This window comes from Oncorhynchus mykiss, chromosome 16 (assembly GCF_057628025.1).
Source record: "Oncorhynchus mykiss isolate SJ-2025 chromosome 16, ASM5762802v1, whole genome shotgun sequence".
Lineage (NCBI taxonomy): Eukaryota > Metazoa > Chordata > Actinopteri > Salmoniformes > Salmonidae > Oncorhynchus > Oncorhynchus mykiss.
In genome coordinates, this window is record NC_143037.1 from 25,889,308 (window position 1) to 25,905,465 (window position 16,158).

The 16,158-nt window shown below is 42.0% G+C and overlaps 1 protein-coding gene across 4 annotated transcripts in view; it reads left to right on the forward strand.

The window, feature by feature from the left end:
- Positions 1-673: 673 nt before the first annotated feature.
- znf281b (zinc finger protein 281b) overlaps positions 674-16,158 on the forward strand; it is a 31,059-nt gene continuing 15,574 nt past the window's right edge. The window contains exons 1-5 of one of the 4 annotated variants that reach the window (XM_090202409.1): positions 674-845; positions 13,233-13,732; positions 13,982-14,086; positions 14,284-14,407; positions 15,080-15,163. In XM_090202409.1, the coding sequence (XP_090058535.1) occupies positions 13,289-13,732; positions 13,982-14,086; positions 14,284-14,407; positions 15,080-15,163 (757 nt within the window). In that variant the 5' untranslated portion in view covers positions 674-845; positions 13,233-13,288. Of the gene's footprint in view, positions 846-13,232; positions 13,733-13,981; positions 14,087-14,283; positions 14,408-15,069; positions 15,164-16,158 lie in introns of all 4 variants that reach the window. The other 3 variants (XM_090202407.1, XM_090202410.1, XM_090202408.1) reach the window with 3 other exon arrangements.

Genomic DNA, 16,158 nt, shown 5'->3' on the forward strand with positions numbered 1-16,158 from the left:
CCTAGACGACCACATTTGTTTCAAATAATGATGCAAAAGACCACTGCAAAAGACCACATTAACTCAATATTCAGAATGTTGTGACTTCTATCATCAGAAGCACATCTGCATTTGTTTAATCTAGAGTGCAATGATGATTTACCTTACAGAATTACAATTGAACCACAATAAAATAAAACAAAATATAGTGGATAATATTCCAGTCAACAATATCGACCTGACAGTGGAAAGGATGTTGTGACCTTAGGTCACACTAGCCATCTCTAGGGTACTGCAGGTCTGCAGTAACTCTCTTGCCTGTCTCCAGTCGTCACTAGCTTCTATAGCCACAAAGGCATAAACCCAGCATATTCATACAATATATCTTCCTAAAATTTCATTTTAAACCTAACCCTAACCTTATATCTAACCACACTGCTAACCTTATTCCTAACCTAAACCTTAAATTAAGTGTTGTTTATTTGCCAATTTGGGCTTTGCGGCTGTGGAATCTGACTTTGTGGCTATCAAAGCTAGTGGAAAGCTCATTGCTTTCCGGGTTCGGTGAGAAATCCCTACCTCATTGAAGTTTAAATGTAAAATTGTTAAAGGTAAGGGTTAAGGTTAGGGTTTTTGATTCACGGTATGGACGTCCCAAGGACCCCAGATAGCGCTGACTCTAGGGGAAACCCCTGTCTCCTCCCCTCTCAGGACCCGTCCGCTCGCTAGACCCATAATTCCCCGCGCCAAGACAAGATGGAAGAAAGCAGGGGCCCCAAGACAACAATGTTTTGGCTATAAAACCTAAAAAGAACGAGAAAGGGAAGAGAATACGAACGTTTAATGCAAATAGCGGTCATGTGTAGGTAAATATACATATCCATTTAATTTTGAGTATTTGTTGAAATTTGTCGAGTTACGTGGAAATGTCAAACGCAAATCGTTTCAACCAGCGAGAGATTCACTCAAAGCCGAGCATCATTGTTTCTCTGTTGCATGGATCATAGTAATGCGGGGTTTCAGTTGGAGCGGCTAGCTCGTTAGCTTTAGCAAGCTGGTATGCACTCATTTGGCTCATAGCGTCCGTAGTTACTATTTGCAGAATGCGGTGCAATTTAACTTTAGATCCCAAACAGTACATCATGTATTACTAAATGCAGCGGTAATTGCTAGCTATAATTAGCTACAGTTATAACTAACTAGTTAAGTAGTAGTCTGATAAATATTACTCGAACGCCAGAGATGACCAGAATGTATTTCTCGAGCCTGCTCCCAACCAAGGACAGCAAACCAATCGTTTTTCATAAATGGGTTAATAAAAACGTGAGCTAATGTCAGTATTTGAGTTTTTATTAAGGTCGACCTGTAAAGCCATTGAATCCCAGGGTAATGTAATGTTTTGTCAGTTTGAGATTAACGTTACTTGGATTTAGCTAGCACAACTAGCGAACGTTAACCACTATTATTGAGCCGTCGCCATCTAGGTTCTATTTTCATAATGTATGATTCGATTTGTTGTCCTGTGTTATTGTGTTTTAATAGTATTGCATTTATGTGACATAAGTGTGTTTTGTATCAGCAAAGCTGGCGAGGACATCTAGGTAGGTAGCTAACGTAATTCGTTTCATTGTAGCCAGCTAGCTAGCTATGCATCACAAAAGCCCATCCGCTTTCCGTATAATTCGATGTCGCGTAGACAAATGGTAGGCTAGACTAAACAATACAATTGCGCCTGAGCCGTTCAGGATCCAGCTGGAATAGTCAGCCAAATAGTAGTTTTAACGTTATACTACATTGTTACTAAATTCAAGGTGAAATATCGTTTGTTTTAGAATAGTGGACCGTGTAATTTGATGTGTTTTATCACAGATAGTGAGTGACTGAAGCCTGTGGTTATTCTTATAAATTGTCACGGGCAGCAAATTCAAGGTGTTCACATCCCGGGTAATACATTTTAATCGATTGTCAACCAGACGGTGTAATTTGAAATGGAGAACATAAAAGTGCACATTTTTGCATTGCAGCAACGATTTTTGTTTGGCTGCATGTGATATACAAAATGTCGCACGTAACACGTGATTTGGATAATGTTTCAGAAGTAGCTAGCCTACATTTGATTGGTGATGGCTGGCTACACTGTTCTTCACGGACCTAATGTTATGGTGATGTCTAATTGGCATTGGGCGAGCACAAGGTAATTTGAGAGGGTTAGAATCTTGGGCAACATTTTATTATGATGCATTTAGGACCACAATAAGGAAGAGATAATCAACAAGGGGCTGCTAGCGCATCGAAGGAAAACAACTTCCATGACGTTCATTATTTTCTATAGAACACAGAGCCCTGAGCTGATTATTAAGCAATAATGCACGAGGGGGTGTGTTATATTAACCATATACCACAACCCTCCTAGATGCCTTATTGCTATTATAAACTGGTTACCAACGTAATTAGAGCAGTAAGAATTAATGTTTTGTTAAACCTGTGGTATAGTGCCTGAAATACCACGGTTTTCAGCCAATCAGCATTCAGGGCTCGAACCACCCAGTTTATAATCCCTTTTATACCAATGGTATAATTATTCATTTGCCTGTAGAAATGTGTTCAACGTCCACTCAAGTAGTTAGCAAGTTTACAAGATAGCAATAGTAGTTGCCTGGGTAACCAAACAGACTCACTCTTTTAGCTAACCAAACCATCAGCTTGCTATTATGAAAATCCAATTCAGCAATGCCAGTAATGTTTTTAATTCGACTGTTGCTATCAAAAGCAGGTCAAACATAGAACAAGTAAGCATGAACTATAGCCTTTGAATTCTACTGTGAGGATATACCTTAATGCATGCTCTATAAAAGCCCTTCCAGCCAATCAGAAATAGGCTTAGGAGGTGTACCTCATAGTGTTTGGAAATAGCCACAGGATGGGTTTTCAATAACATCAATACTGTGAAGTTTAAAATAAATTATAATATTTGTCGCTACTTTAAGTAAATACCTGCAGGCAACTTGTGCAATGCGTTAGATGAAGCAGATTGCGTTCTTATTTCACCTGTCACGTTATTTTACATGTTGAATTACTTAGTTACTTACTTAGTTCCCGAGCACAGTTGAGCCACATGTTTGTTTGTAATTATGAGCTGGGTGGTTCGAGCCCTGAATGCGGCTCTTATTACGTTGGTAACCAGTTTATAATAGCAATAAGGCACATCAGGGGTTTGTGGTATATGGCCAATATACCACGGCTAAGGGCTGTATCTAAGCACTACGTGTTGGGTCTAATGTTGATTAGTTAAAACCTCATTTCAGCCGATGTCTATTTCACAACTTACTACCGGCTAAATCTATAATGTTAAAATGCCTATTTACTGTGTTCCATCTGACTGTGCAATCCACTCTCATCAGCCCAGCCAGACATTTTATAAACTTCATCTCCACTATAAAAAGCATCTAGACATTATCTCGCATTTCTTTTAGACTAACATTTAGTTTTCAGCTGCTAAGATTTTTATAAACCTTGCTGTCTGTGTCTGACATTTGTAACATTGTCAGACACTCAAAACCATGAATCAGCTGGTGTAATTTTTATGGATATATATACAAAGAAATGTAAATTGGAAAAAGATCAAACTAAATGAAGTGCAGCTAGTTTGCAGTCATTCCAGCTTCAGTTTGAGGTGATTGTGTTAGCTGTGTTGTAGGCTAGCTCCTCTGAACACCGGTTTTCTGACGAGAGAACACATTTTCTATGCCAGGTATAATCGCGCCTCATTAGACTGTATCTTGCGGAAGGATGAACTAGTATGAATAAATTCCTCAACATAACGTTTTTGTGAAAATATGTTAATCATTATTTGAATATGTTAACCCGTTGAATAAAAGTGATAATGCCATTGATGCCGACGTTTGGAAGATAAATTGGCACAGTTTGCCAGCCCTCGGCTTCGTCTCGGGCCTAACACCCGTGCCAATATATCCTCCAAACCCCGGCTTCTCTGCATTATCACTTAAATAGCACAACAGGAGAAAGCGGGAGCAGATGAGTCCAGCTGTGTATTGACAGGGGGTCAAGATTTATATTGAAAGTAGTGTTTTATTGCTTCACTGGGGTAATCAGGGACGTGCAACTATCGTTTTCCATCACAGAAAATACATTAGTGCAACACATTCGACATAAAATGGCTTCCATTTTCATCAGATGACAACACTATTTGGCTGGCAGCCACACAAGTAAATGAGCTTACAATAAATAAATAAAACTATGCATGGTCATCACATTTCTAATGTTTGAAAAACACTGAATTATGCGTAAACACGACCCCTGTTTTTTTGCTATCTAAAAGTGGCTGAATTAATAAGGTGACGGAGAATCATATTGTGTTAGCTTTCTGCCGTGTTTGAGAAGGTAAGCCCTTTTGGATGAGTTATTTGTACAGCTGCCATTGCTATCTTGATTTCCTTGTATTTTTCTCTTCTCTGTTCTCAGCCCGTCTGCTCCTCCCCCCTCATCTTAGAGCAGGCAGGCCAGTTACCCTAGCGACTCCAGTCTCCACACATCTTGTAGACATGCTGCTGGAGCGCCAGTGCTGCAATTCGTCAAAACTTTGTTACTTTGCACAATGTCTCATTCACATTCGCTTGTAATGTCCAAACTCAACAAAAATGACATTCGGTCGCTCCTACCTAGATATGTAGAACTTTATGAGCTTGATTACCCGTCTTTGCATATTGTTTGCGCTCGTTAACATATTTAGCTAGCAGCCCCATGCAGCTTCGCTATATATAGATGCCAAATGGGCTTTTTTGTGTTTTTTGGCGCCCACTTGTGTACTAAACCGCTTATACCAGAAACCACAGTGTGAGAGAAGAACGGTTTGACGATATGACAATCTAGATACTGCAACATAGGGACCGGAGAAATTCTAGTTCATCACTCACCACTTTAGGCTATCAAATGCTCCAAAAAACCCACATCTTTGCTGAAACATCAATACTAGCTAGCTAAGTTTTTCCTCGATGGATCTGCATTTACAATGTAGTGTGGTTGTTGGTTTAGCTTTCTGTAACTTTGTATTTAGTATGGTCTGTATATGTAGGTGCATATTGCGTCAGGATTGCAAGGTGTCCCGATATCTTTTACAAGTGTCCCGTTACCTGGTTTTAATGTCCATTTCAGAATGCCCTTCTAACCAATCAGAAATTAGTATTCTACAATGCTGTGCTATAAACATTTGTAACATTTGCGTAGACCATGGATAATCAAGTAGTCGTTGAGAGTCGACGCCAAATGACTCAATTCCTCGACTCCTTACCCATCGTAGTTGACGTTGGCTACTTCCGAGCACAAACTTTTTTTTGCGTCTTTCACAGCAAATAAGGAGCTGGGTGGGGGGCATAGATAAGCAAGTCGACAACCAGGCAGACAGTCCTAACCATGCGTCGGTATTCAAATGCTGTATCTTGCAATGCTGTATCTGTCAATTTCTTGACTTGAAATGTCTCAAGTTCACAAAAGTAGGGGTTATCAATGAGTAGGCTAAGGTATTCTAGACGCAACAGACCAAAGAAGGGGGAGACAGTCAGTCGTAACTGTGCGCGTAGGCTATATCTTTAATTTGTATCTCGCAATGTCTTATCTTGCAGTGCCATGTAAATTCACCAAGAGTATATTAAGTATAGATTATGCTATTAATGAGTGGCTAAGCTATTCTACAATGCTCAAGTGGAATTGAAGTTCATCATCGCCAAATGCATCAATTTAATTAGGCCAAAATGGGCAAAAAGTGCTGTGCTACATATCTTCTTTAATGAATTCTTGGCTGTTGATGTCCTAGGCAATAGATCGCAACGCAGAGCATCCCCGATTCCCCGCTGTGCAAAATTTATTGGAAAGGGCAATTTCACTTTCTCATCCATAAATGCGGCTCATGTGCAAATACTGTTCAGCAGCTCAAATCAGCAGGATGTGAAGCATTTTTATTTGGGGTGGCATATACCATGAATTGCTAAAATAATGGTTATCACAGTTCCTTAATTTAAATATTATGGGGACATGTATACGTTTGGCAGTCAAGCATGAGTTATCAGTGTAGCCTATTAATCTTTCGACCAATCGATTGGTCAATTTTTTTTGCCGTGTACAGTGCCTTTGTAAAGCATTCAGACCCCTTCACTTTTTACGCATTTTGTTACGTTACAGCCTTATGCTAAAATTGATCAAATACAACATTTTATTACAACCCCCCTCCCCCACCTTATTTACATAAGTATTCAGACCCTTTGCTATGAGACTTGAAATTTAGCTCAGGTGCATCCTGTTTCCATTGATCATCCTTGATGTTTCTACAACTTGATTGGAGTCCACCTGTGGTAAATTCAATTGATAGGCACCTTTCCAAATCATGTCCAAACACCTAAGGTCCCACAGTTGACCGTGCTCGTCAGAGCAAAAACCAAGCCATAAGGTTGAAGGAATTGTCTGTGGAGCTCCGAGACCGGATTGTGTCGAGGCACAGATCTGGGGAAGGGTACCAAATTCTGCAGCATTGCCGGTCCCCAAGAACACAGTGGCCTCCATCATTCTTAAATGGAAGACGTTTGGAACCAACATGACTCTTCCTGGAGCTGGCTGCCCAACCAAACTGAACAATCAGGGGAGAAGGGCCTTGGTCAGGGAGGTGACCAAGAACCTAATGGTCACTCTGACAACACTCCAGAGTTCCTCTGTGGAGATGGGAGAACCTTCCAGAAGGACAGCCATCTCTGCAACACTCCACCAATCAGGCCTTTATGGTAGTAGACAGAGGAAAGGGAAAGGCGGATACCTAGTCAGTTGTACAACTGAATGCTTTCAACTGAAATGTGTCTTCCGCATTTAACCCAACCCCTCTGAATCGGAGAGGTTTGGGGGGCTGCCTTAATCGACATCCAAGTCTTCTGCACCCAGGGAATAGTGGCTTAACTGCTTTGCTCGGGCAGAACGACAAATGTTTACCTAGTCAGCTCAGGGATTCGATCCAGCAACCTTTCGGTTACTGGCCAACGCTCAAATGGAAGCCACTCCTCCCTCGGTAAAAGGCACGTGAAATCCTGCTTGGAGTTCGCCAAAAGGAACCTATAGGACTCTCAGACCATGAGAAACAAGATTCTCTGGTCTGATGAAACCAAGATAAAACTCTTTGAAATGAATGCTAAGCGTCACGTCTGGAGGAAACCAGGCAGCGCTCATCAACTGGCCGATAGCATCCTTACGGTGAAGCCTGGTCGTGACAGCATCATGCTGTGGGGATGTTTTTCAGCAACGGACTGGGAGACTATTCACGTTAAAGGGACAGATGAACAGAGCAAAGTACAGTGAGATCCTTGATTTTAAACATGCTCCAGAGCACTCAGGACCTCAGACTGGGGCGGAGATTCACCTTCCAACGGGACAACGACCTTAAGCACACAGCCAAGACAACGCAGGAGTGGCTTCAGGACAAGTCTCTGAATGTCCTTGAGCTAGAGCCCGGACTTGAACCCAATCCAACATCTCTGGAGAGACCTGAAAATAGCTGTACAAATTTATACAGTCCTGTTTTTGCCTTGTCATTATAGGGTATTGTGTGTAGATTGATGTAGGGGAAAATAATTTAATCATTTTTACAATAAGGCTATAACAAAATGTAGAGAAAGTCAAGGGGTCTAAATACTTCCCGAATGCAATGTACACTGCTCAAAAAAATAAAGGGAACCCTAAAATAACACATCCTAGATCTGAATGAATGAAATAATCTAATTGAATACTTTTTTCATTACATAGTTGAATGTGCTGACAACAAAATCACGCAGAAATTATCAATGGAAATCAAATTTATCAACCCATGGAGGTCTGGATTTGGAGTCACATTCAAAATTAAAGTGGAAAACCACACTACAGGCTGATCCAACTTTGATGTAATGTCCTTAAAACAAGTCAAAATGAGGTCAGTAGTGTGTGTGCCCTCCACGTGCCTGTATGACCTCCCTACAACGCCTGGGCATGCTCCTGATGAGGTGGCGCATGGTCTCCTGAGCGATCTCCTCCCAGACCTGGACTAAAGCATCCGCCAACTCCTGGACAGTCTGTGGTGCAACGTGGCGTTGGTGGATGGAGCGAGACATGATGTCCCAGATGTGCTCAATTGGATTCAGGTCTGGGGAACGAGTCCATGGCATCAATGCCTTCCTCTTGCAGGAACTGCTGACACACTCCAGACACATTGTCTTGCATTAGGAGGAACCCAGGGCCAACCGCACCAGCATATGCTCTCACAAGGGGTCTGAGGATCTCATCTCGGTACCTAATGGCAGTCAGGCTACCTCTGGCGAGCACATGGAGGGCTGTGCGGCCCCCCAAAGAAATTCCACCCCACACCATGAATGACCCACTACCAAACCGGTCACGCTGGAGGATGTTGCAGGCAGCAGAACGTTCTCCACGGCGTCTCCAGACTCTGTCACGTGCTCAGTGTGAACGTGCTTTCATCTGTGAAGAGCACAGGGCACCAGTGGCGAATTTGCCAATCTTGGTGTTCTCTGGCAAATGCCAAACGTCCTGCACGGTGTTGGGCTGTAAGCACAACCCCCACCTGTGGACGTCGGGCCCTCATTACCACCCTCATGGAGTCTGTTTCTGACCGTTTGAGCAGAAACATGCACATTTGTGGCCTGCTGGAGGTCATTTTGCAGGACTCTGGCAGTGCTCCTCCTTGCACAAAGGCGGAGGTAGCGGTCCTGCTGCAGGGTTATTGCCCTCCTACGGCCTCCTCCACGTCTCCTGATGTACTGGACTGTCTCCTGGTAGCGCCTCCATGCTCTGGACACTACGCTGACAGACACAGCAGACCTTCTTGCCACAGCTCGCATTGATGTGTCATCCTGGATGAGCTGCACTACCTGAGCCACTTGTGTGGGTTGTAGACTCCGTCTCATGCTACCACTACAGTGAAAGCACCGCCAGCATTCAAAAGTGACCAAAACATCAGCCAGGAAGCATGGGAACTGAGAAGTGGTCTGTGGTCCCCACCTGCAGAACCACTCCTTTATTGGGGGTGTCTTGCTAATTGCCTATAATTTCCACCTGTTGTCTATTCCATTTGCACAACAGCATGTGAAATTTATTGTCAATCAGTGTTGCTTCCTAAGTAGACAGTTTGATTTCACAGAAGTGTGATTGACTTGTTTAAGTGTTCCCTTTTATTTTTGTTGAGCAGTGTATAAGACGCATACAAATGACATGACTTATTATGATGATCATAATAATTGTAATAACTATTAGTTAAAAGAAAAAGGAGGGTGTAGGAGAAAGAGCTGCGTGCATATAATCGACCTGTTGACTCGAATGGCATCAGCCCAAGTCGCATACTCCCTTTAAAGACCTTCGCTTGAAAAACTTGAAAAAACCCACAATAGCACGGTTTATCTCTCTTGAGACACCAGTGCCAGTATACACTTCCTCAAAATAGTCTAAATTAATCTATGATAACTCAAGAAATCTGTCATTACTGTGTTTTTTGCAGAGGAGATCTTAGTCGCACAATTTTACATCTATGATGCAGTTTTTCTGAAGTGGACACATTTGCATGAAAATGAGTATCGTTGAATGACAAACACTTAATTGAAGAATGCCTACTGTTGACCAATGAACCAACAAAGGGCCATAGACTTCAGCTCCCGAACTTGGGCTTGCCTCGAGAAAAATGTTTGTGCACAAAATGTTTTGGATGGGAGCATGCAGACAACTTAAAGAATCCTCCGAAACCACTAATTCCTATAACTTAGTGTTACACTAATATGTGAGAACTATATTTTTTGTGAAATGTTTCATTTTGTTAAGGTTGGAAGCAACATGAAAATGTGTTGTGGAAATCTGTTGCAGCTGAAGTTGACTACAAAACCCACAATGCTCTCTCTATTAGCTAGCTAACAAATGTTGCGGCTCACAGTAATACCAACGTCAATATCACCATGTGAAGTGGCTAGTTAGCTGTAAAATCACCTGAACAAACTGCACTATTAATTTAGGAGTCTACAATCTCACCATGTTCAACCTGGAGATCGATGTGCCTCAGAGTGGAGTCTGACATTCGCAACGACAACATGCAATGCACCCTGGACTGAAAAGGCAGACAAATAGGAGAAATGTTTTATCGCCTCTGTTAAATTACACATTTTTCGAGATAGGAATTTAACGAAAAAGAGAACCTCCTGCATTATGACATCGGACAGTATTGAAATTTGAAATGTATGATGTATGCAGTCTAAAAGTCAACTTACTAACTGCCAGTGTAATGAGAGCGGCGTTATCGCAATGCTACATCATACCAACCGATCTTCTGCCGGCTTGAACGGTAATAGCTCAGATACACGTGAAATGACCCAGGGAATTGATAGATTCACAAAAACAATATGATGTTCAAACTGGGTGAATCTTTTTCGTAAGTCTCCATATCAATCTACATTCCTATTTGATATGAAGGTCCGGCTGCAGGGGATGTCCACTGTTCGGTAGTCTAGTGCCTGAAAATTGGTGTGCAGGGCGCATCGCAAGCGCTGATTTATTGACGTTTCTAAACATTAAAACAGAGTGTTAGGATTGTATTTCGCATGGTCCCACCGGTAAGCAGTGCTTATAGCTGAGAACCCATGAGATAAGGCAGAATGCCTTTTTAATGCGTTGGGTTTTCGAGAGCGAAATCTTCAGCACCATTTATTAGTAAGATATTCCATTCAGACTGCCACAGCTGCTGACCTTGGTCCATTGTTGGGTGTATGCTGCCTGCAGTCAAGGGGTTAAGCTTTGCTTTAGCTTAAGTCATTTATTTAATCTTTGTTGACCCGGTGAGAGAGACTTAGCATGGTTAGTAATGGCCTTGATTTTGCTGCGGTGCTGTGAACCTTATGTGACATTGATATAACGCATGTCGCTCCGCTAGTGCTTTGCATGATAGCACTGGACTAGGCAAATTAGTCCCTGCTTTAACAGCATAGTTATTTTGCCCTCTTTAATCATGGCCATTTGATTTAGCCATTGCCGCCTGGCATTTGGAAATGTGAGCTATCCTACATCGAACATTAGACCATTACATTGCTTCAAGTGAACAAGAGGCAGGATGTTTAAAAGCTCTTCAAAGGAGCCTCAGAAGGTTTGCTTGATAACCATAACCCAGCCACTATATCATAGCCTCACTCCATAGAAATAGAATTGCTCATATGCATCCTGTTCCAGATAGGCAAAGCCCAATAAATCCAATCAAGTAATTAATGGATGACTGGGGAAATGGAGGACACGCTGACTCCACCTGGGACCAGTCTAGCCCTGAGGTCAGGGTTACAAGATTACTTTACAAGATTGCAGGCTTGCAGCCTATATTTTCCTCTGAATAACTGTCCAGTTTTTTTTCTCGTGCAAAAAAGCCACAGGAGAAAACAACTTTGCTATTATATTCTCTCAACTCAAGATATAGAAAAATCTGTCAACGTGCCCTCAAGCAAGGCAGTTAAAGGGAAATTTCACCAGCACCACCCCAACATCAACATGTGCTAATAGTACATTTCTAATTTTTGTAGTCAAAAAGATAGAAGAGAAGGGTTTCCAATGATGTCGACCAATCAGTAGGCAATGCCTACTCATTGGTTAAAGTCAATGATGTCATTGGAAACATCCCTGCTGGAGATGATGAATATGAAGTTGAACAATTGTGAAATGTCCCTTTAACCCTAATTAATCCTTTAACCTTTCTAGGACAAACCCCCTTGACAACATTCCGCTGAAAAGGCAGCACGCAAAATTCAAAAATATATTTTTAGAAATATGTAACTTTCACACATTAATAAGTCCAATACAGCAAATGAAAGATAAACATCTTGTTAATCTACCCATCGTGTCCGATAAAAATAAATGCTTTACAGCGAAAACACAACATATGATTGTTAGATCACCGCCAAGTCCAAAAAAAACACAGCCATTTTCCCAGCCAAAGATAGGAGTCACAAAAAACAGAAATGGAGATTTAAATTAATCACTAACCTTTGGTCTTCATCAGATGACACTCATAGGACATCATGTTACACAATACATGTGTTTTGTTCGATAATTTGCATATTTATATCCAAAAATCCTTTTACATTGGCGCCATGTTCAGAAATGCCTCCAAAATATTGCAGAGAGCCACATCAAATAACATAAATACTCATCATAAACTTTGATGAAAGATACATGTTTTACATAGAATTAAAGATACACTTGTTCTTAATGCAACCGCTGTGTCAGATTTTTTTAAAAAAAACTACGGAGAAGCAAACCATGCAATAATCTGAGACGGCGCTCAGATAGAAACAACATTTCTCCGCCATGTTGGAGTCAACAGAAATACGAAATTACATTATAAATATTCCCTTACCTTTGATCTTCATCAGAATGCACTCCCGGGAATCCTAGTTCCACAAATTGTTGTGTTGTTCGATAATGTCCATTATTTTATGTCCAAGTAGCTACTTTTGTTAGCACGTTTAGTACACATATCCAAACACTCGTGCAGGTCCAGGCGAACGTCGGACGAAAACTTCAAAGTTATATTACAGGTCGAATAAACTTGTCAAACTAAGTGTAGAATCAATCTTTAGGATGTTATTGTAAATATTCAATAACGTTCCAACCGGAGAATTCCTTTGTGTCTATAGAAGTAATGGAACCTAGTTGATATCATGTGGAATGCGCCTGACCGGGACCTGGCTCTGTGCCAGAACACTGACTCATTCGCCTCTCATCCGGCCCCACATCAGAGTAGAAGCTTCATTCAAGGTTCTATAGACTGTTGACATCTAGTGGAAGCTGTAGGAAGTGCAAACAGATCCATATCCCACTGGGATTTCAATAGGCGATGTGTTGAACCTCAGATATCGACCAACCTCCGATATCCCACTTCCTGGTTGGATTTTTCTCAGGTATTCGCCTGCCATATGAGTTCTATTATACTCACATACATCATTCAAACAGTTTTAGAAACTTCAGTGTTTTCTATCCAATAGTAATAATAATATGCATATATTCGCATCTGGGACAGAGTAGGAGGCAATTCACTCTGGGCACGCTATTCATCCAAAGTGAAAATGCTGCCCCCTATCCCTAAAAAGTTAAGTTGCTCTGTATAAGAGTGTCTACTAAATAACAATTGTAAACTGTAAAACTGATAATGTGGTTCTATACTTAGCCTCTTCTCCTCCCTTCTCTTCCAGGACATCCCCACCTGGCCCCGTTTAGTGTTTCCCCTTTCTACACGTGCTGACCAACCATGAGTATTATCCAAGACAAGCTAGGCAACGAGTTTCTACGAGGCAATGGGGGCATGGACCCAAACTTTGCCCCCGGCATGCTCATGTTCAGCCACCTGCCGCCCGTCACCAGCTTCACCCGCCTGGCCTCGCAGTCGGTCATGGGGGGTGACCTGCCACAGGAGATGATCCTGAAGAAGGAGCGCGACTCGCCACCCAACGCCCACGGCTTCCTCCACGGCATGGGCATCAAGCAAGAGCGGATGAGCGAGCTGGACTACCGCATGCCCCTTTATAGCGGAGCTGGCGGGGGAGGAGCAGGGCTGGGTGGCAGCTGTGGCGGAGGGGGCGTGGGGAAGGGCAACGAGATGCTGGAGATGCAGTTTGGTGGAGGCCACCACCACAACCATCAGAACATGCTTCTGCACGACCTCAGCCTCGGCAATGTCCGAATGGGAGAGCCGGTGAGGGACCCATGTTTATTTTTTTTAGCGTTGTAGTTTTAGTGGCTGAAAGGGGGCCTCACTCAATAGATATTTTCTGTAGAGTTATCATGTGTGCTTTGATATTTTTGTCTTTGGTACTGTACTCTCTCTGTGAAGCTCAAAGTGAGTTATCAGTATAGCACCTATCGCTCCTTTGAGAATATTCACACTGTGTGTGTGTAAGCACGTATCTGTCTACATGGCCAACCTCCTCTGCTTTGTCCACAGATGTCTGGAAGACCAGAGAAAGGGCCGAAAGAGACGTCGGGAAGAAGACGGAAGAGCAACAGTGATGGGGAGGGGAAAGCCAGAAGAAAACGTGGAGAACCCAAGGTAGAGCACATCTCTAGCATTTTCATTACTAAGCATTTTTAGAATCAAAGCTACCAAAAAGTCACACAGCAGATCAGTTTTTCTGTGGTCAGGTCATGTTAACAGCAGTTTGTCCCCTCAAACAACATGTTTACACTTTGACGCAAAGTTGCATTCGGGTTATACTGACCTTTCATTCTGTCCCGCGCCCCGCACAGGCCATGATGTTGGACGGCGAGGGGACCGGCCTCTCTCCCAACTCCAAACCGCACATCTGCGAGCACTGCAACGCTGCCTTCCGCAGCTCCTACCACCTCCGCAGACACGTGCTCATCCACACAGGTGAGAGGCTTTCAGTGCTTTCTGCATGGGAATTATTTTGGGGTGGCTGGAGTGTGCACTTTGTTTTAGGTCATTCTATTGATCCAAAAGTGAAATCCTCACCCACCCAAAACACAGGGTGAGCTAAAACGAATACACCCAATATCACTGACGTGAGTAGCATGGATGACGTTTGTTTGATGCCACAAATGTCCTGTAAATGTTGAGGTAATCTAAATGACAAACATTTCTTGCAGGTTTGACTCATTGTCGCCGCGGTGAGGAATTCTGTTTTATTCTGTTTCTTTCAAGCGAATGTTCAGCCAAATTACAAATGTCTGTGTGTGTATATATACATTTCTTTACCTTGAAAGTAGTCTATGGACAAGGAGAGAATGCGATCCACATCGGTTTCGGTAAACAAGACACTGTTCCTTCCCGCAAAGTGTTTTATTGCTGATTCTGTCCAGAGATTGCTTTCAAGGTAAGGGAACAAATATAAATGTGTTATTTGGCTGAACTATCCCCTTTAGGTTTTCACTCTAACTTACCCTAGCGTGTTTGCTTCATCTGCAGTGTTTATCCAAAAAGTTTAATTTAATGAACTGAGACTTGAATAAAGCCAACTTCTGCTTTCCCCCACTGATAGTCAATTAATGTGGAGAGTGGGTGATTGTATTTTTGATCGCACAGGTGAGAGGCCTTTCCGGTGCAGTCAGTGTAACATGAGCTTTATCCAGAAGTACCTGCTGCAGCGGCACGAAAAGATCCACAGTGGTGAGTCTTGACCTACGACAGCCAGCGCTGGGGTCAATTCCATTTCAATTTAGTCAATACAGGAAGTAAATGGAAATTCAAAGAGACATTTTGAATTTGAAATTCAATTTACTTCCTGACTGGAAATTAACCCAACCCTCATGCCTGAATGCCATTTTTTTTGTATGTATGTACAGTACCAGCCAAAAGTTTGGACACCTACTCATTCAAGGGGTTTTCTTTATTTTTATATTTCCTACGTTGTAGAATAATAGTGAAGACATCACAACTATGACATATCACATATGGAATCATGTATTAACCAAAAAAAGTGTTAACCTTTCTGATCTCCCCATCCCGGATCCGGGATCGTGAATACAGACTCAAGCTCATTACCATAACGCAACGTTAACTATTCATGAAAATCGCAAATGAAATGAAATAAATATGCTAGCTCTCAAGCTTAGCCTTTTGTTAACAACACTGTCATCTCAGATTTTCAAAATATGCTTCTCAACCATTGCAAAACAAGCATTTGTGTAACAGTATTGATGGCTAACGTAGCATTTAGCATTAGCATTCAGCTGGCAACATTTACACAAAAAAACAGAAAAGCATTCAAATAAAATCATTTACCTTTGAAGAACTTCAGATGTTTTCAATGAGGAGACTCTCAGATAGCAAATGTTCAGTTTTTCCTGAAAGATTATTTGTTTAGGACAAATCGCTCCGTTTTCTGCGTCACGTTTAGCTATGAAAAAACCCCTGTATCCAGGATTGTGTAAATCTATCAGCAAGCTCATTAGCATAACACAACGTTAACTATTTATGAAAATCGCAAATGAAATGAAATAAATATGCCATCTCTCAAGCTTAGCCTTTTGTAAACAACACTGTCATCTCAGATTTTCAAAATATGCTTCTCAACCATAGGAAAACAATCATTTGTGTAAAAGTAGCTAGCTAGCGTTAGCATTTCGCGTTAGCATTTAGCGTTAGCATTAGCGTTAGCATCC